The 21,707-nt window shown below is 40.7% G+C and overlaps 1 protein-coding gene across 6 annotated transcripts in view; it reads left to right on the forward strand.

The window, feature by feature from the left end:
* Window positions 1-21,707, forward strand: part of shd (Src homology 2 domain containing transforming protein D) — a 70,421-nt gene that overhangs the window by 31,018 nt on the left and 17,696 nt on the right. For 2 of the 6 annotated variants that reach the window (XM_062959168.1, XM_062959169.1), the window contains 7 exons: window positions 1-58; window positions 1,989-2,175; window positions 4,974-5,367; window positions 10,485-10,614; window positions 13,621-13,848; window positions 16,646-16,729; window positions 19,116-19,287. The exon at window positions 1-58 is cut by the window's left edge. In XM_062959168.1, coding sequence (XP_062815238.1) covers window positions 5,077-5,367; window positions 10,485-10,614; window positions 13,621-13,848; window positions 16,646-16,729; window positions 19,116-19,287 — 905 coding nt within the window. In that variant the 5' untranslated portion in view covers window positions 1-58; window positions 1,989-2,175; window positions 4,974-5,076. Of the gene's footprint in view, window positions 60-1,988; window positions 2,176-4,973; window positions 5,368-10,484; window positions 10,615-13,620; window positions 13,849-16,645; window positions 16,730-19,115; window positions 19,288-21,707 lie in introns of those variants that run through there. The other 4 variants (XM_062959170.1, XM_062959171.1, XR_010000089.1 and 1 more) reach the window with 4 other exon arrangements.

Consider the following 21,707-nt stretch of genomic DNA (forward strand, 5'->3'; position numbering starts at 1 on the left):
GCTCCTGATTGACGTTGGGAACTTGGAGACCTTGGGCATTTCTGATCCACATCTAAGGGTATGACTTGAAACCATTAATTTGGGATAATTTGTTCACGGGTGAGTCCATGGACCGTAATAAATATTGTTGTCGACATGGAAATCATCCAGAGAACTCCTTGCTTTGTTCTGATTTCCATTGGCATGACAGCAACCATCATCACGATCACCTTCATCATGATCACAGTCATCATTAGCAGCACCATCATCACCATAATCATTAACACCATCATCATCACCATCTTCATCATCACCATCATCATCACCATCATCAACACTATCATCACCACTATCACCATCTTCATCATCAACACCATCATCACCACATCATCAGCACCATCATCTTCATCATCACGATCACCACCACCATCATCACACCATCACCATCTTCATCATCACCTCCATCTTCACCACCACCACCTTCACCATCACCACCAGCATCACCACATCATCAGCACCATCACCATCATCACCATCATCACCTCCATTATCATCTTCATAATCACCATCTTCATCATCAACACCTATCATCGCCACCATCACCTTCTTTCTTCATCATCTCTATCTTCTTCATCACCTTTTCCTTTCTTTCACTCACTCTTTCCCTCCCCTCTCCTTTCATCCCCTTCCCCACTCTCTCTCTCTCTCTTTCCCTCTCTACATCTTTCTCTCTTTTCATCCTCTCCTTTTCTCTTTTCATCCTTCCCTTTCTTTCCTGCTCTCCCTCTTTCTTCATCCTTCCTTTCCCTGTCTTTCATTCACTCTTTCCCTCCCTCTCTCTCTTCATCCCTTCCCCTATCTCTCTCTCTCTCTCCTTCAGTCCCTCTCTACTTCTCATCCTTTCCTTCTCATCTCTTTTTTCATCTTTCCCTTCCTTTCCTTCCTTCCCTTCTCTCTTCTCATCCTTTCCTTTCCCCTCTTTCTCTTCATCCTTCCTTTCCCTTTCTTTCACTCACTCACTCTTTTCCTCCCCCTTTCTTTCTGCCTCCTTCTGGCCCTCTCTCCTTTTCTCTTTTCATCCTTCCCTTCCTTTCCTTCTCTCCCTCTTTCATCCTTCCATCCCCTTTCTCTCTCTCCTTCTTTCCCTCTCTACTTCTCCCTTTTTCATCCTTTCCTTTCTTCTTTCATCCTTTCTTCTTTCTTCTTCATCCTTCTCTCCTTCTCTCTTCCTTCCTTCCCTCTTTTCATCTCTCCTTTCCTTCCCTTCCTTTCCGCCCTCTCTCCTCATCCTTCTTTTCCTTCCCTTCTCTCCCTCTCTTCCTCCTTCCTTTCCCTTTCTTTCTTTCACTCCCTCTTTCTCTCCCTCCTCATCCTTCTCTCTTCTCATCCTTCCTTTCCTTCTTTTTCTCCCTCTCTCCCTCTTTTGCTCCCTCTCATCCTTCTCTCCTTTTTCTCTTCTCATCCTTCCCTTCCTTTCTTTCCCTCCCTCTCTCTTTATCTTTCCTTTCCCTGTCTTTCACTCACTCTTTCCCTCATTTTCTCTCTTCATCCTTCCTTTCCCTTTCTCTCTCCCTCCTTCTGTCCCTCTCTACTTCTCTCTTCTCATCCTTTTCTTTTCTCCCTCTTTTCATCCTTCCCTTCCTTCCCTTCTCTCCTTCTCTCTCTTCATCCTTCCTTTCCCTTTCTTCCTTCCGTTCCCTCTTTCCCTCCCTCTCTCTTTTCATCTCTCCCCTTCCCTCCTTCTTTCTTCTCCTCCTTTCCTTCCCCCTCTTTCTCCCTCCCTCCCTCCCTCCCTCCCTCCCTCCCTCCTTCCCAGCAGATCAATGGAGCAGCCAGACTGAGACTGGCCTTATTATGGGATGCTGCCTTCCTCCCTCCCTGCTGGACTTTCTCTCCTTCTTTCTCTATTTCTCTTTCTTTCTTTCGCTCTCCCTTTCAGACCAAACCCGCAGAATCCTCCTCCTCCACCTTTGGGACTAAACTGAGCTTTTCTCTCTTTTGCTTCCAAGGCAAACAAAGGCCCCACAACCACACTCCTAAAGGGATGTTGCCAATGGCTCTTTGGAGTCAAGTCTCCCCCTAAAAAGGCGGTTTTTTCTCCCCAATCCAAAGAGCCGGAACTTTGTTTCCTAAAGAAGGAGAGAAAACAGATGGAGACGACTTTGAAAGGAGACAGATGGAGCTGAAAGGCACAAGGTATGGATCCTGGGCTGCAGGGTTTGCTCCATTTATACATATATTTCTCTCTCACTTTTTATATATTGCTTTTTATCTCAAACCTTACAAGGAAGGTTCTCTATTGACAATGGAAAGTCTAAACAAATCAGCCCAGAATGTGTTCAAACAAGTCATTTTTCTATCTGTTATCTGATCCTTGGAGAGTTTACTCAAAAGCAAACCTTTGGACATTATGATGATAACTGTTATTGCCTTTATTTAGTATAAATAATTACTATACTGTCACTACCGACGTTCTAATTACTATGACTATTACCATTATTTCTTGTCTGAAGCTAGGGATGTTTATTCTACAGTCAATCTCCCAGGGTTGACATTATTATGATTATTATGACTATAATTATATTTGTATAATATTGTGGCATGTATTTACAAATTATTATTATTATTATTATTATTATTATTATTATTATTATTATTATTATTATTATTATTTATTAATATTGTGGCATGTATTTATCATTTATTATTATAATATTTTATTAATATTGTGGCAATGTATTTATTTTATCATTATTTATTATTATATATTTATTAGTATTGTGCCATGTATTTATCATTTATTATTATTATTATTATTATTATTATTATTATTATTATATTTTTATTAATATTGTGGCATGTATTTATCATTTATTATCATTATTTATTATTATAGTTTTATTAATATTATGGCATGTATTTATTATTTATTTTATCACCATTAATAATAATATTTTTATTAATATTGCAGCATGCATTCATCATTTATTTTTATCATTATCATTATTATTATATTTTATTAATATTATGGCATGTATTTATCATTTATTTTTATCCTCATTTGTATTATTATTATTATTATTATTATACTTTATTAATACTATGTCATGTCTTTATCATATATTATCATTATCATTATTATATTTTATTAATATTATAGCATGTATTTATCATTTATTATTATTGTTATTTGTCTGAAATTAGGACAGTTTACCCAATAGATTTATTGATTTATTTATTTAATATTCAAATCTAAGTCTTGCAGCGTTGAATGGGACATTATTATTATTATGATTTTTGTGTGTGTCAGGAGCGACTTGAGAAATTATTATGATTACATTGATATATTTCTCATCCTTATTATTATTATTATTATATTACATTGATATATTTATTATCATCATTTATTATTATTATTATTATTATATTACTAATATTATATTACATGTGTTTATTATCAATAATATTATTATTATATTACATTGATTTACTTATTATCCTTATCATTTATTATTATTATATTTCTAATATTATATTACATGTGATCATTTGTTATTATTATTATTATTATTATTATTATTATTATTATTATTATTATTATAGTATATTGATTTACTTATTATCCGCTCAAGCAGGGAGCTTTGAAACGATGGAACAGAAGATCTCTGAAGCTTTAGGTGATCTTACTGCCTATTATTATTATTATTATTATTATTATTATTATTTTATGACACAGCAAACAAGATAGATATGCTGGATTTCGTATCACAAAACCACAAGTTGAACACTTCCCAAGTGTCTAGGACTGTGTGATGTATTTTCGGATGATGCTGCAGATCTCAGTCGGGTGGCCTTTTGCAGTTGGCAGATCGTAATTTTGTCAATGTCTATTGTTTCCAATTGCCGGCTGAGATCTTTTGGCACGGCACCCAGTGTGCCCATCACCACCGGGACCACCTGCACTGATTTCTGCCAGAGTCTTTGAAGTTCAGTCTTGAGGTCCTGAGAGCGGCTGAATTTTTCCTGTTGTTTTTCGTCAATGCGACTGTCACCTGGGATGGTAACATCAATGATCCAAATCTTTTACTTTCCACAACTGTGATATCTGGTGTGTTGTGTTCCAGAACTTTGTCAGTCTGGATTCGGAAGTCCCACAGTATCTTTGCGTGCTCATTTTCCAATACTTTTGCAGGTTTGTGATCCCACCAGTTCTTTGCTGCTGGGAGGTGGGACTTGAGGCATAAGTTCCAATGAATCATTTGGGCCACATAGTTGTGCCTCTGTTTGTAGTCTGTCTGTGCAATTTTCTTACAGTAGCTGAGGATATGATCAATGGTTTCGTCAGCTTCCTTGCACAGTCTGCATTTTGGGTCATCAGCTGATTTTTCGATCTTGGCCTTAATTGCCTTTGTTCTGATGTCTTGCTCCTGGGCTGCAAGGATCAGGCCTTCTGTCTCCTTCTTCAGGGTCCCATTCGTGAGCCAGAGCCAGGTCTTCTCCTTATCAGCTTTTCCTTCAATTTTGTTAAGGAACTTTCCATGCAATGTTTTGTTGTGCCAGCCATCACCTCTAGTTTGTAGTGCAGTTTTCTTGTACTGGTTTTTTGTCTGCTGTGCTTTGAGGAGTTTCTGATTTTTGTCTTCAATCAAAGCAGGTTCTTCACTTGGCTTTACATATTCTGCCAGGGCATGTCCTTCTTCCTTGACTGCTTGTTTGACTTGTAAGAGTCCTCTGCCCCCTGATATTCTAGGTAGATATATCCGGTCAACATCACTGCGAGGGTGCAGTGAATGATGAATGGTCATTAGTTATTATTGTTATATTACTAATATTGTATTACATGTGTTTTTTATTATCAATAATAATAATAATAATAATAATAATAATAATAATAATAATAATAGTAATTTCAACCTTTTTATTTATTATTATTATTTCAAATATTTCTATCCCGCCCTTCTCACCCGGAAGGACTCTTTTTCTCTTTATGGCAGGGTTCACGGAGGAGAAGACGGGCTCCTCTTAACTTGGACTACAAATCCCATCTCGGCGTGAGGCAGGACTACAAAGCCCTTGACCCTTGGACCCGGGGCCTCGATGGCCAAGTGGCTGAAGGACTACCTGAGCTTTGGGGGCCGCCGGCCTCCCCCGCAGCCCCCCAAGCCGGACTACAGCGAGAGCGAGATCCTCAAAGCCTACCGGGCCCAGAAGAGCTTGGACTTTGAGGATCCTTACGAGGATGACGAGGCTGACCCAGGGAGCTCCCCCAACGTCCCCTCGGAGGGCAAGTACGGCTCGCCCAAACACCGGCTCATCAAAGTGGACGCCGCTGACCTCAACAAGAGCAAGGCGCTGCTGGATGAGGAGGTGGAAAACTCGCCAGACCAGGTAGGCCACCCTTGGCTCTGAGCGCAGAGGCGGTTCAACAGTGAGGCGAATTGGGCAGTCGCCTGTGGGGCAAAACATACAGGGGCGCAGTCAAGACTGCTTTTTCTGTTGATTTGTTGTAAAACATGATGTTTTGGTGCTTAGTTTGTAAAATTTTAATGTAATTTGATTTCCCTTAATCCCTCATTATCCAACATTTTCACTTATCCAACGCTTTTATTTTTCGGTGATTGGTTTGGGGGTCGGCGAAATTCTGTTCGCCTACACTTGAAAATTACCTAGGGCCGGCTCTGGACAGATGTCAGGCTTGGCGGTGGAATGGACTGCCTCTATTTTTGCTGTCACCGGTCGGGAGGTGGACTAGATGCCCTTCAGGGGTCCCTTCCAAGAGTCCCTTATTCTATTGTGATGTTGGTCCATTTTGTACAGCACCAGCCAAGCCGCTTAAAATAAGAAGAGGCTGGATGGCCATCTGTCAGAAGGGATCCGATGGTGCCATCCTTCCTGGCAGAAGGAAGTTGAATATCAACAACAACAACATACTACTACTACTACTATTAATAATATAATCATCAGAGGCTGGATGGCCATCTGCTGGGAGGGATCGGAATCGTGCCTTCCTGCCTGGCAGAAAGGGGTTGAATGATGATGATGATGATGATGATAATAATAATAATAATAATAATAATAATAATAATAATAATAATAATAATATCAGTGGCTGGATGGTTATCTGCTGGGAGGGATCAGATGGTGCCTTCCTTCCTGGCAGAAAGGGGTTGAATAATAATAATAATAATAATAATAATAATAATAATAATAATACTAATAAAAAATCACAATCTGCCAACTGCAAAAGGCCACCCTCCTGGGATCTGCACTAGGCTTGTCCGATCGATGGAAAAAATGTTTCAATTCTCGTTTCTAAAGTAGGGGGTGCCGGCTCTTCGATGTAGAAATTATTTCTAAATGTTTCACCCAAAATTTTCGGATATTTCCGAAAATTCGTAATGTTTCTAAAATGTTTCTAAAATGGCGGACGCTCATGCGCAATCGCCAAAAAACAGGAAACCGGGGGGGGGGGACTTTTCTGGGGGTCTCCCGCCCTCATTTCTTGAGCTATTCTCATCAAATTTGGTACAGTGGGAGAACACATTCCACACTCTTTGCTCAACAAATTGCAGAATGTTTCCTGTCTCCTATGGTTTTTGGCGAATTTTCATAACTTTTTATAATACACTATTTTTCAATATTTGAAGAAACCTGTTCCCGGTTTGAAAGTCTTATTTCCTGTTCAATTGGGTTCTTATCACTGTAAAAGTCCCTCTTCTACTTGTGTAGACTTTGGATTAGAAATGCAGCACACGCCAAGCAATGCCGTGACAGGATTGGCAACGTCCTTTGGAAACTATAAATTGCTGTGGACCCTCCATTGAGTCAAATCAATGTCTGACTTTGTGATTGCAGAAATAAAACTCAGCCCAAGGCTTGGGAATAGAAATGGAGCGTGAGGGAAGCAATGCCTTGGCGGGTGCCCCACGTCCTTTGGAAACTATTACTTCCAATGTACCCTTTTAAGTTTGAAAGCTATGTGTGTCTTTGTAATTGATGCAATAACACTCAGCCCGGGGGCTTGGGATTATAAACGAAGCGTGAGGGAAGCTCAGCGCTTACAGGGAAGCAGATGTGCTTAGAAAACTATAATTTTCAAGCTCCCTCCTTTTAAGGCTTGGAAAGAAAGGCTTATGGGGTGATTGCTTTATTCCAAAAAAGGAAAAATAGAAAGGCAAAAGGTCTACCTCAGGAGAAGGAACCAACCCAAAGCTCAGCACTAGCAGGGAGGGACGCAGACTCCTTTGGAAAAAAAAATTCCCAACATCCACAGCAAGGACTCTGCCCCAAGCCCCAAGCCAATTTCCCCCCAACACAATATCTAAGCACTGCAGCGACCCTCTACCCCCAGTCACTTTGCCCTCTCAGCTTCACGGCGCGCGCGAACCACCCTCTCTCCTCGGTATCCCAACCCAGAATGGCTTGGCTCCGTGCGGAGGCGATTTTTATAGCGATTCTACACGTGGACGCGGAGGACGCTAGCCCCCACCTTTTTTAGCCATCGTGGAAGACTCTGATTGGCAGGGAGCGGGAGCCATGTTAGGCTGCGCTAGGCTCCCGTTCATGTTAGGTCGCAGAAACAAAAAATAATAATGATAATATTTAAAAAATATTTAAAAAAATTTTTTTGGAGGAAAAAAATTAACGAAAATTTTAAGACACAATTACAGAATGGGCCAATGATGGATCGTATTACATTGCCAGTTGCGCCCAGGGAAAACGTTTCAATACTCGTTTCAAAAAAACGGAACAATACGAAATAATTACGGAAGGAGAATTTTTACGAACATATGGACAACCCTAATCTGCACGCATCATCCCAAAATACATCACACAGTCCTAGACACTTGGGAAGTGTTTGACTTGTGATTTTGTGATACGAATTCCAGCATATCTATTTTGTTTGCTGTGTCATAATAAAATAATAATAATAATAATAATAATAATAATAATAATAATAATAATAATATCAGTGGCTGGATGGCTATCTGTCAAGAGGGATCAGATGGTGCCTTCCTGCCTGGCGGAAGGAGGTTGGATGATGATGATGATAATAATATCAGTGGCTGGATGGCTATCTGTCAAGAGGGATCAGATGGTACCTTCCTGCCTGGCGGAAGGAGGTTGGATGATGATGATGATAATAATATCAGTGGCTGGATGGCTATCTGTTGAGAGGGATCAGATGGTGCCATCCTTCCTGGCAGAAGGGGGTTGAATAATAATAATAATAATAATAATAATAATAATAATAATAACAATGACAACAACAATAATCATAATCATCATCAACATCAGAGGCTGGATGGTCATCTGCTGGGAGGGATCGGAATGGTGCCTTCCTGCCTGGCAAAAAGGGGTTGAATGATAATAATAATAATAATAATAATAATAATAATAATAATAATAATAATATCAGTGGCTGGATGGCTATCTGTCAAGAGGGATCAGATGGTGCCTTCCTGCCTGGCAAAAGGAGGTTGGGTGATAATGATGATAATCAGATGCTGGATGGTCATCTTTTGGGAGGGATCAGATGGTGTTTTCCTGCCTGGCAAAAAGAAGTTGAATGATGACGATAATGACAATCAGAGGCTGGATGGCCATCTGCTGGGAGGGATCAGATGGTGCCTTCCTTCCTGGCAGAAAGGGGTAGAATGATGATGATAATAATAATAATAACAACAACAGTGGCTGGATGGCTATCTGTCGAGAGAGATTGGATGGTGCCTTCCTGCCTAGCAAAAGGAGGTTGGATGATGATGATGATGATGATAATCAGAGGCTGGGTGGTCATCTGTTGGGAGGGATCAGATGGTGCCTCCTTGCCTGGCAAAAGGAGGTTGGATGACGATGATGATGATGGTAATAGTAGTAGTAATAATAATCAGAAGCTGGATGGCCATCTGTTGAGATTCATAGATGGATGGTTGGATAGATAGATAGATAGATAGATAGATAGATAGATAGATAGATAGATATAGATTAATTCATAGATAGATACATAGATATAGATAGATAGATAGATAGATAGATAGATAGACAGACAGACAGATGAGTGGATAGATAAATAGATTCAAAGGTAGACAGACAGACAGACAGACAGTAGATGATGGATGGATAGATGGATGGATGGATAGATAGATAGATAGATGTATGGACAGATGAGTGGATAGATAAATAGATTCACAGGTAGGTAGGTAGGTAGTAGATAGATGGATGGATGGATGGATAGATAGATTCATAGATGGATGATTGGATAGATAGATAGATAGATAGATAGATAGATAGATAGATAGATAGATAGACAGTAGATGAATGGATGGATGGATAGATAGATTAATTCATAGGTAGATAGATAGATAGATAGATAGATAGATAGATAGATGAATGTATGGACAGATGAGTGGATAGATAAATAGATTCAAAGGTAGATAGGTAGATAGATGATAGATAGATTCATAGATAAATAGATAGGCACTAGATAGATAGATATATGAATAGATGGATAGATTTGTAGATAAATAGACAGTAGATGTATGGATTGATTGATTGATAAATTCATAGATAGATAGACAGATAATAGATATCCATCCATCTGTTTATGTAAATATTTAAGAACACCCAGCAACAATGTCAAAATTATGGGCTGGCAAACCAAAGGGAACCCTTTGGCTTGATGAGACCGGACAAGTCAGCGGGAGGCGTTGTGGCCTCAGGAGGCTTTCCTGCAACCGGGCCATTAGTCCATCTGGGCTCGGGCTCAATCACCTTGCCCTCCGCTCGCTCGTCTTCTTTTGCTGATGCTGGAAAGAAAGGCTGAGTCGGCTTCCTCCTTCCTCCCTGGAGGACCCTCTCCTTCCCATCTCTCTCGAAATGTGTTCTCCTTCCGGCCCTAATTGCGGCTCTTTTCCTCCCATTTCTCTCTCTCTGATGGTGCATTAAATGCACTCACGCCGCCTGCAGAGATGGAAAAATGTTTAGAGAAGCCGAAGAAGTGTATGGAAATAAGCAACCGGCTTCTTCTCCAAGCAATTACCCCTTTCTCTCCCCTTTGTCGCCCTGCGCAGACGGGGAAGCCTTAGCATTGAACGGTTGTGTTGTTAACGTGCGAAGTATGGAACCCTTTGGAAAATGTAGCAATTAAACTATGTCTTAAATTAGTAGCTGTGATTTAATAATTCTATTTTGTTTGGATTTTTTTAAAAAACCCTAGTTGTTTTTAACCTATGCATCAAGCATTTTGGGAGAAAAGCAGAATATATATATATACCCCTTCCATCCATCTGTTGTTTTGTCTCTTTCTTTGCCTTATCTGTCTCTTTGGCTCTCTTGGAGAATGGAATTGGAAGCCAAACTATCCTAGATTAAAGCAACCGCTCTGTCATCCCATCTCTCTCTATTTCTATTTGTTTTTGTCTGTTTGTTCATCTCCCTTTCTGTCTATTTGCAATGCCTTTTGAAGACCCCTCTTTTGACAAATCCGAACTCTCCCCTTCCCGCAGCCCCCCGGGGAGAGCGAATACTCGGACCCATTCGACGCACACCGGGAGGCCAAAGAAGACGGGGAGGAGCAGGTGGCCGCCGAGAATAATGGGTACATGGAGCCCTACGAGGCCCAGAAAGTGGTGGCAGGTAAGTGAGCGAGCGGATGATGCGGAAATAACACGCTTGAGATACACAGCCGGTGAAAAGAAATCCTCTTTCCTCCTCTGGTAACCAAACTAAAATGCATTCCAATTGCGACTTTGGCGAGGACAACAATGACGACTGGAATCCCATTTGGTTCTTAAGGGATAGATTTGTTTATTACCAGCAAAAGCTGACTACTCCTGCTTCTGATTTATAGCCCTGAGTTCCCTCACAGTTGCTAGGGCAGTTCCCAATTACCATATATACTTGGAGCCTGCACGCTATTGCTTGCAATATTTGATCTATTTCTCTCTTCTCCTCCCTTATCAGTGTGTTTTCTTTTGCAAAGCCTCCCTCGCTCTTAATCAAGGGAATGTTTTGAAAAGAGAGACACCCTTGCAAGTCAGGAAGAAGAAAAATATATATTCATTAATCTTGCGATATGTGACATATTTATCTCTCATCTTACCCTCCCTTATCAGTGTTATCTTTTCTAAAGCCTCCCTCGCTCTTAAGCAAGGGAATGTTTTGCAAAGAAAAAAAACACCCTTGCAAGGTAATGTTTGGAAAAGGGAAAGTGTTGGCATCCAGAGATCCTTCCCTTGCAAGTCAGGAAGAAGAAATATTTATATCTATTAATCTTATAAAAGCCATTTTCCCCTGAAATATTTGTTAAATTCTTCTACAGATATATAGGCATTAACCCCTTGCAAGCTTTTGCAATCCCTATGTACCTTTATAATTGTATCTATCTATATACAGTAGAGTCTCACTTATCCAACGTAAACGGGCCAGCAGTACGTTGGATAAGCAAATATGTTGGATAATAAAGAAAGATTAAGGAAAAGCCTATTAAACATTAAATTAGGTTGTGGTTTTACAAATTAAGCACCAAAACATCATGTTATACAACAAATTTGACAGAAAAAGTAGTTCAATACGCAGTAATGCTATGTAGCAATTACTTTATTTATGAATTTAGCACCAAAATATCATGATGTATTGAAAACATTGACTACAAAAATGTGTTGGATAATCCAGAATGTTGGATAAGTGAGACTCTACTGTACATTAATTTTATATATGAATTTTCCCCTCATATGTTTGCAGGTCTTTGCAAATCCTTTGTATGTATACATCCATGTACCTGTGTATCTGTAGCCATACATATACATTATTTTTTATAACTGAATTGCAAGTCTCTGCAAATCCTATATAGATATAATTTTCTATATAAAGAGAGATGTCTGGATAGATATGTTCTTACCTATCTATATATATGGCTTGCAAATATTGCAGGGGAAATGCAAACACACATACATAGTAGAGAGGGGGGATTTGCAAACGTTTCAGGGGAAAATTCATATGTGAAATTAATATCTATAATTATAGATCTATATCTAGCTCTGCATTGTTTATATAAGCATTGAATGTTTGCCTGTTACTATGTTGGAAGCCGGACTGAGTCCCCATGGGGAGATAGGGTGGGATCCAAATGAAGTTTATTATTATTATTATTATTATTATTATTATTATTATTATTATTATTATTATTATGTTATTGTTGATACCATATTGTTTTTGTTGCCCCTACTTTTCCACTTATAGAGCTAGTTTATTGTTTTTCTTTGAAATATGGTAAATATTCAAAAACATTTAACCTACTGATGCCTGGATTAATGAAATTTTATTGGTATCTATTTTTATTTTGAAATTTACCAGTAGCTGCTGCATTTCCCACCCTCGGCTTATACTCGAGTCAATAAGTTATCCCAGTTTTTTGTTGTAAAATTAGGTGCCTTGGCTTATATTCGGGTCGGCTTAAAATCGAGTATATACGGTATATTTATTAAAGCAAGCAGATAAAAAGGGGGAAAGGGGCAAGTCCAAAAGGGTCAGTAGAATAGAAAGTATAAAATAGCAGTAATCCAAAATTCAAAAGTATGTAAAGACTTAATCTCAGCCCATCCAGGACCCATGAAGTCATGTCGAAGACACCTGGCCTTCGAGGCCTTATCTTGAACTCTGAGAATATCTCCTTTGTCTTGTTGAAGGTTTCATGACCAGAATCACAGGGTTGGTGTGTGTTCTCCGGGCTGTATGGCCGTGTTCCAGAAGCATTCTCTCCTGACGTTTTGCCCACGTCTATGGCAGGCATCCTCAGAAGTTGTGAGCTATGTGGAGAAACTAAGCCAGGAAAGTTTATATATCTGTGGAAGGTTCTGGGTGGAGGAAAGAACTCTTGTCTGTTGGAGGCCAGTTTGAATATTGTAATTAATCACCTTGGTTAGCATTAAATGGCCTTGCAAGCTTCATGTCCTGGCCTGGGGGAATCCTTTGTTCAGAGTTGTTAGCTGCCCCCTGATTGATTCCTGTCTGGAATTCTTCAACAGACAAGACTTCGCTAATAATAATAATAATAATAATAATAATAATAATAATGTGATAGAATCCTAGAGCTGGAAGAGACCTCAAGGGCCATCCAGTCTAACTCTCTTCTGCCTGGTAAGAAAACACAATGAAAGCACTCCCCACAGATGGTTAAGCCCCTGTCCCGGACTGTAACCATGACTCAACATTACTGTTATTGTAGTTGTTGTATTTATACCCCGCTTTATCTCTCCCAAAGCAGCTTAACATCAAAACATTAGCATGCAATTTAAAATATACAAATATGCAAACATTAAAACAGAATTAAATATAAACAGTATTTAAAATTCACATTCAAAATCCATTAAAACATACTCAAAGTTAAAAAACGACAACACTCCCTGACTTGATCTTGCAAACCTTTGTATACACTGCTCTGTATCCACGACTCTATATTTCATTTATTATTATTATTGGAAGCCAGCCTGCGTCGGCGTGAGCTCCCAACCATTAATAGTCTAGCTTGCTGTTGACCTAAGCAGCCCAAAAGACAGTTGCATCTGTCGATTAGGAAATTTAGGTAAATAAATAACTGTAAACATTCCCAGCAGCTCAATCTTGTCTTGAATTGCCCTCCAGATTTCCAGCGCAAAAGCAACTGGGACGAGCGGCGGGTGAAGAAATCCCGGATCGGCTTGCAGCTGTATGACACTCCCTACGAAGAGAAGGAAGCGGAGGCGGACCCGGAGGACCCGTCCCTGGAGCAGCCCCGCGAGAGCCGCTTGCCGCAGGACGACGAGCGGCCGGCGGACGAATACGACCAGCCGTGGGAGTGGAAGAAGAACCACATCTCTCGCGCTTTTGCAGGTATGTCTCTTCCCTGCAAGTCTCTTATCTGTCGGGACTGTGGATGTTCTAGACCAGGCCGTCTAGACCAGGGGTCCCCAAACTTTTTAAACCGGGGGCCAATTCACGGTCCCTCAGACCGTTGGAGGGCTGGACTATAGTTGAAAAAAGCTCTATAAACAAATTCCTATGCACACTGCACATCTTTTATTTTGAAGTAAAAAAAACCAAACGGGAAGAAATACAGCCTCAATGTTAATACAGTAAAGTCTCACTTATCCAACATAAACGGGCCAGCAGAATGTTGGATAAGCAAATATGTTGGATAATAAGGAGGGATTAAGGAAAAGCCTATTAAACATTGAATTAAGTTATGATTTTACAAATTAAGCACCAAAACATCATGTTTTACAACGAATTTGAAAGAAAAAGTAGTTCAATACGCAGTAATGTTGTGTAGTAATTACTGTATTTACGAATTTAGCACCAAAATATCACGATGTTTTGAAAACATTGACTACAAAAATGCGTTGGATAATCCAGAACGTTGGATAAGCAAGTGTTGGATAAGTGAGACTCTACTGTAATAATCATAATCATAATAAAAATAATAAAGAGGGTTGGAAGAGACACCTTGGACCATCTTGTCCAACCCTCTTCTACGTTTCATCATCATCATCATCATCATCATCATCATCATCATCATCATCATACATCACACAGTCCTAAATGCCGGGGAAGTGTTCAACTTGTGATTTTGTGATATGAAATCCAGCAGAGAGAGAGAGAGAGAGAGAGAGAGAGAGAGAGAGAGAGAGAGAGAGAGAGAGAGAGATCTCGTTTGCTGTGTCTTTGTGCCAATAATAATAATAATAATAATAATAATAATAATAATAATAATAATAATAAAGAGAATTGGAAAAGGGCCATTTAGTCCAACCCCCTTTTACCTTTGTGCACCAAAAGCACTGGCAAAGCACCCCTTAGTAAATTATTAATTAAATAATAATTAAAATACCATTATAAACAAGCAAATCTTTAGAAGGCGCGCAACAGGTGAGGGAGGAGGCAAGAAAGGCGGAGGAGGGAGCCGCCATCATGGGGGCCGGATAAATGGCTTCGATGGGCCGCATCTCATAGGACCATAGGTGAGCAAAGAGACCTCCAAAGACCATCTAGACAATCTCATAAGACTATAGGTGAGCAAAGAGACCTCCAAAGACCATCTAGACGATCTCATAAGACCATAGGTAAGCAAAGAGACCTCCAAAGGCCATCTAGATGATCTCATGAAGCCTTCAGAAGACCATAGATAAGGAAAGGGACCCTCAAAGGACATCTAGATTCCCAAAGTGGGCGCTACCACCCCCTGGTGGGCACTGCAGTGATCCAGGGGGGCAGTGATGGCACTTATGACAATGGGGCGGGGCTAGGGGTGGGGTGTGGTCTCTTCCCAAGTGCCAGAGACAGGGCTGAACACCTGAGGTGCCTGTTAGGACACAGGGGGCGGAGCTAGAGGAGTGGGCGGGGCCTCTTCCCAAGAGCGTGAGATAGGGCTGAGCCTCTGTATACCTCCCCTGAGGTGCTTGTTAGAACACTGGGGCGGGGTATAGAGGTTCAGCCCCGTCAGGCACTTGGGAAAAGGCCCAGCCCCCTCCTCTAGCCCCGCCCCCTGTGTCCTGGCAGGCGCTGCAGGACAGGGATAGAAGCTCAGCCCTTCCTCAGAGCTCGTAACTCCGCCAATCCCAGTCCTGGCCGCCCATTTGTGGCCCCGCCCACCTCCCCGCCCATCTTGGACTAGGGGAGAAGCTCAGCCCTGCCCTCTTGAGAAGGAGCCACACCCACCCCTCTAAGCCACACCCCTTTCCAGGGGGTGCTGAGTCATATTTTTTCTGGAAAGGGGGCAGTAGGACAAATAAGTTTGGGAACCACTGGTCTAGGTGATCTCATCAGGCCATCAGTAAGGAAAGAGACCACCAAAGACCATTAATATTATATGTGTAACGAAGTGTGATTTTTTTAGTTTACACATGTCATGTTTAATTACGTTTTAAAAGGGTCAATATTTCAGTTACTCTGCACTCATGAGTTGGTTGCCATGGAGAAGGGGGCGGAGCCAACTGCTGTTTTGGTGGAGAAGTGCAGGTTTGAAAAAGAAGCGGTTAGTCTGTGCCCTGATGAGGTACAGTGAAGACTGATCCTCAGTTGAAGGGATCAGGGAGACTCAAATGCTTATTTTTGAGTCAATTTAAAATAAGTTTGGTGACTTATTTTATGGTAGTCTGTCTCCTGATGAGGAACAGATAATCTGTTATTGTAATTCACAGGGTGACTGCAGTTCAGAGCAGTAAAGAAAGACGTGACATTTTAAGAAGTTTGAAACACCTCATTCTAGCCTTGAAACTGTTAACCAAAGTGCCTCTAAAGAAAAAGTTACTGTAACCATTACGCTTTGTGCCAGAATAAACGTGTTATTGTTCTTTTAAACATCTCAGCTTCTGTCATATGTATTACCATCAAAAACAAACAAGAAGAAAGAAGAAAAACAAAATTTAAAAGGTCTCCTCTCTAAGTAGCTAGTGGTTATATCTTCCCATAGTGGTGGCAGAGTGGATTTGGATGTCATTGCCTTCCTTTCATCTGTCTGTCTGCCATGAGATCTTTTCTTTTCTTCTCACCATGTCGGTTTTGTCTCCCTCTTCCCTCCCTTTGTTGCTCACTTCTTTCTCCTCCTCGTGGACTTTCTCTCGCTCTCCTCCCCATCCCACGCCTTCTCCTCGACCTCTTTCTCTCCCCGCTTTCTCCACCGCTGCTGCAGTAGACATTCAGGAGGCTAAAGTCTTGCCCTGGCCACCGCCGGTAGGACAACTCACGGAGAGTGAGGAAGCCCTAGATCCAGAAGGTGATGTCTTGCTTTGAACCCTCCCCTACATCCCTTTGGCCCGAGACCCTTCTCTACCTGGGTCTATTGACTTCCCCTTCTTCCCAATTTCTTGGATTTTCTTTTTAAACAGTCTAAGATGGATGGATGGATAGATAGATAGATAGATAGATAGATAGATAGATAGATAGACATTAAATAGATGGATGGATGGATAGATACATAGATTCATTCATAGATAGATATATGGAGAGATGAATGGATAGATAGATAGATGGAGAGATGAATGGATAGATAGATAGATGGATGGATGGATGGATGGATGGATGGATGGATGAATGGATAGAGAGACAGACAGATAGATGAATGGGTGGATAGATAGATTCATAGATAGCTAGCTAGATTAGATAGATGGATGAATGGATAGATATTCATATATAGACAGTAGATACATGGATGAATCGATATATATATATATATATATATATATATATATATATAGAGAGAGAGAGAGAGAGAGAGAGAGAGAGAGAGAGAGAGAGAGACAGTAGATGTATGTATATATGTATAGATATAGATTCATAGATAGACAATAGAGGATTTATTGGATTTTCTTTTTAAACAGTCTAAGCTGCTGGACCTCTTTTGGGGTGACATCCAAGGTGCTGAACCTCTTTGTGAGCCACCACAAAAGACATATCTCAGTTCAGAAGTTGTAGAGTTGTCCTAAATGTTGAGCCTGTTCAGCTCCTTGGAGCGCTCCTCTGGGATGCAGAGTTGCGCAGCGGAAAAGTGCTGGGCCCATAACCGTTGTCATGGTAATCACATGCTACCTTTTTAACTAATTCATGGCTGGCAGCAATGGTTTTTGATCTAACATATAATAATCTATCCAAAACACTGAAGTCTAAAGAAGCTTGCTGCACCTTGATATGAAAACCATCAGCCACCACTGTATAGCATTAGCTATATTAACAGAGGCTGATGGGAATTGCAATTGAACCACATGGGGAAGACTGCCTTTTTTCTATCCCGCCTTAAAACTGAATTCACACGTTGTGTCCCAACTCTCTTTCCTTGCCCACCTATTCGTCTCTCTTGCATTTCTATTTCTCTCTACTGTTTGTTGCATTCATGACCATTGGGCTGCATGCAAGGTTGGAGTTTGGCATGTTGTTGTCGTTCTTGTTGGAATTCAACCCCGCACTACCCGTCTGCAGTCCTCTATGAGGAATAATTAGTTAACGAAAATACTAAGCCTATCACTTCTTAGTATTGAGACTTCTCCCTGCTTGTGTTTGTCAGGTGAGATGTAGTGCTTAGAGAAACCAAGAAGAGATGGAGTTAGAGAGTAGTTAGGACCCAGTTCATTACTATTAGGACATATAGTTACTATTTTTGTAAATAAGTATTTTGTATGATTGCATCTTTGCCTCCTAAGCTCTAAATTCTTTTCCGGCCACAACACTTCCCGCTCTGCTTGCTGTGATCTGAATGCTCAACTATATCCTTTTTGTATTTTTGGATGCTCTGCTGTGTTTTTGGGTAGTTTTCCCTAAGAAAATCCTAACAGAAAGGCACTTCCCGCTCTGCTTGCTGTGAGCTGAATGCTCAACTATAAGTATCCTGTTTGTATTTTTGGATGCCCTGCTATTTTGATGAGTTTTCCCTAACAGATTTTATATTTATACCCTGTTTTCCTCTCTTGAATTAGACTCCACATTATTTAAAGTCTACAAGATATCAATATTATAGTGTAAGTATACCTAGAATTCCCAGATGAATCAATATATTATCCTCCTCTGGGAAGACCGCAAGGCCCATCAGTCCTAGCCACCACAGCTGAGGAATGCTGGGAGTTGCAGTTCCCATTCCCATCAGTGCAAGAAATCAATACAGTATCCTCCTCTGAAAAGAGTGCAGGTCCCATCAGCTCTAGTTACTCTCAGACATGAGTGAAGAATACCGGGAGTTGTAGTCCAACTGTTGGAATTCAACTCTACACTGACCAAGTCTCTTTGAACCCTAGAGAGTTGGAGTATAGAGTAACTAGGACCCAGTTCTTTACTATTAAGAAATGTAGTTATTATTTTTGTAAATAAACCTTCCAAGACAGAACTGCATCCTTGCCTCCTAAGCTTAAATTCTTTACAGCCACTAATACTTCACTCTGCTTGCTGTGAGCTGAATGCTCAACTATAAGTATCCTGTTTTTTTGGTTTTTTTTGCATATTTTGGATGCTTTGTTGTGTTCGGGTAGTGTTCCCTAACATCCAGAAAATCCTAACACCGACATTGGAATGCAAGGATTATACTCCAAGACCACTAACTCTGTGAAAGGCCTTTTTGTTGTTGCCCTTCTGACTCTGTCTCCTTTTCTTCTCCTCACCGTCTTCCCAAAATGCAGTGCAATTTGAGAGCCCAGAATGGGAGCGGACCTCTTCGGCATCTTCCAAAGAGCGTTGGCGCCCAACGAAGCACCCGGCCAGCGTTTCCAAGTTCGGACGGTCTCAGAGCCCCGAGCAGGGCCTCATTGTGGCCGAGCGGGTTGACCCTTCGTTGCCACTAGAAAACCAAACGTGAGTCGTAGTTTGGGAGAGACGTTGCATCACACCATACAATGAATGCAGTTGGACACCACTTGGAACCGCTGTGGCTCAATGCTACGGAATCCTGGGAGCTGTTGATTGGGCAGAAGCGAAAGACTTTGCAAAACTACAACTCCCAAGATTCCGTCATATTGAGCTGTGACAGTCTGAATATGAATATAAGTAGTACTATCTACTTTGTCTTTACTGTTCGAATGTGGCACAAATCCTATGTAAAATCATACTACTTATGATCTGAAATATATGCAGAAAGTTTTGACTTTAAGCCCAACCAAGAAGCCATGAGATCATACCAAACCCACCTGGGCTTCTTCTCATGGACTCTCTCAGAACGTCTAATTAGACTGTCTTTCACTCCCTCCGTTCTCAAACCTAATCTTACCTCTGGGGAAAACTCCCCATCAGCCAAAGGCCATTTCACAAGGGAACTGAAGTCTTCACTTTCTGTTGCCTGGGAACAAACACAGGAATCCCAAACAAGGAAAACCCTTCAAGAAACATAGACAAAAAATAGGAAACTTGAATCATAAACTGGAGAGTTAAGACAGGAAAACCATCCTAATGACAACGTTGCCTTCTCTGAGAAACACATAGTAAACCCAACTTCATTTAAGCCCGACCAAGGAGCCATGAGATCATGTCGAACGCACCTGGGTTTCAAGGACAGATTCTCTCAGAAAGTCTAATTCAGGGGTCCCCAAACTAAGGCCCGTGGGCCGGATGCAGCCCTCCAAGGTCATTGACCTGGCCCCTGTCCTAAACTTTAGACTTAGGGTTGACCTAAGTCTACCTGGTCTTTCGAGGTCTCTTTGCTTACCTATGGCCTTATGAGATTGTCTAAGGCCCATGGTCTGGATGCGGTCCTCCAAGGTAATTGACCTGGCCCCTTTCTTAAGTTTACATGGTCTTTGGAGGTCTCTTTGCTTACCTATGGTTTTATGAGATCGTCTAGATCAGGGGTCCCCAAACTAAGGCCTGGGGGCCGGATGCGGCCCTCTAAGGCCATTTACCTGGCCCCCACCCTAGTTTTAGACTTAGGCTCGCCCAAAGTCTGAAATGACTTGAAGGCACAACAACAATCCTACTTGATGATCTCATTGGCCAGAAGCAGGCCCACACTTCCCACTGAAATCCTGATAAGTTTACAGTATGTTGGTTAAAATTATTTTTATTTTTAAATATTGTATTGTTTTTTCATTTACCAATACTGTAAATGAAATATTCTAAATGAATGATATGGTAATAATATAATATATTGTAATAAAAATATTGTGTATACATATAAAATTGATAATAAATATTTTAATGTAATACAATATAATATGTATTTATTTATTTATTACAGTATTTCTACCACGCCCTTCTCACCCAATAGGGGACTCAGGGCAGCTAATAATAATAATACAATATAATAATATTGTATAATAGAATAATATTAATTATATATTATATATTAAATGTAATATTACTAATAATATTACGGTATAATGGTATAGTACAATATAGTAATATATAATGCTAATATTGTGCTATGCTAATAATATAATATATTGTATGTACATACAATTTGTAAGCCGCTCTGAGTCCCCTTCGGGTTGAGAGAGGGTGGGGTATAAATGTAATACATAAATAAATAAGTAATTGTTGCTGGGGTTTTTTTTTTTGCACTACAAATAAGACATGTGCAGTGATCATAGGAATTTGTTCATTTTTTTTTTTCAAATGATAATTCGGCTCCTCAACAATCTGAGGGACCATGAATTGGCCCTCCACTTAAAAAGTTTGAGGACCCCTGGTCTGGATGGTCTTTGAAGGTCTCTTTGCTTAGCTACAACCTTATGATAATATCTAGATGGCTTTTGGAGGTCACATTCTTTACCTATGGTCCTATGAGATTATCTAGATGGCCTTTGAGGGCCCCTTTCCTTACCGATGGTCTTATGAGACCATCTAGATCAGGGGTCCCCAAACTAAGGCCCGTGGGCTGGATGTGGCCCTCCAAGGTCATTTACCTGGTCCCTGTCCTAAACTTTAGACTTAGGGTTGACCTAAGTCTACCTGGACTTTGGAGGTCTCTTTGTTTACCTATGGTCTTATGAGATTGTCTACATGGTCTTTGAAGGTCTCTTTGCTTAGCTATGGTCCTATGCAACCGTCTAGATGGCCTTTGGGGGTCCCTTTCCTTACCAATGGTCTTATGAAACAATCTAGATGGTCTTTGGAGGTCCCTTTGCTTACCTATGTTCTTATGAGATTGTCTAGATCAGGGGTCCCCAAACTAAGGCCCTCCAAGGTCATTTACCTGGCCCCTGTCCTAAACTTTAGACTCAAGGTTGACCTGTATGAAATGCCTTGAAGGCACACAACAACAACAATCCTAATTTTGGACT

The sequence above is a fragment of the Anolis carolinensis genome, unplaced genomic scaffold (genome assembly GCF_035594765.1).
Source record: "Anolis carolinensis isolate JA03-04 unplaced genomic scaffold, rAnoCar3.1.pri scaffold_7, whole genome shotgun sequence".
In the NCBI taxonomy this organism is placed as follows: Eukaryota; Metazoa; Chordata; class Lepidosauria; order Squamata; family Dactyloidae; genus Anolis; species Anolis carolinensis.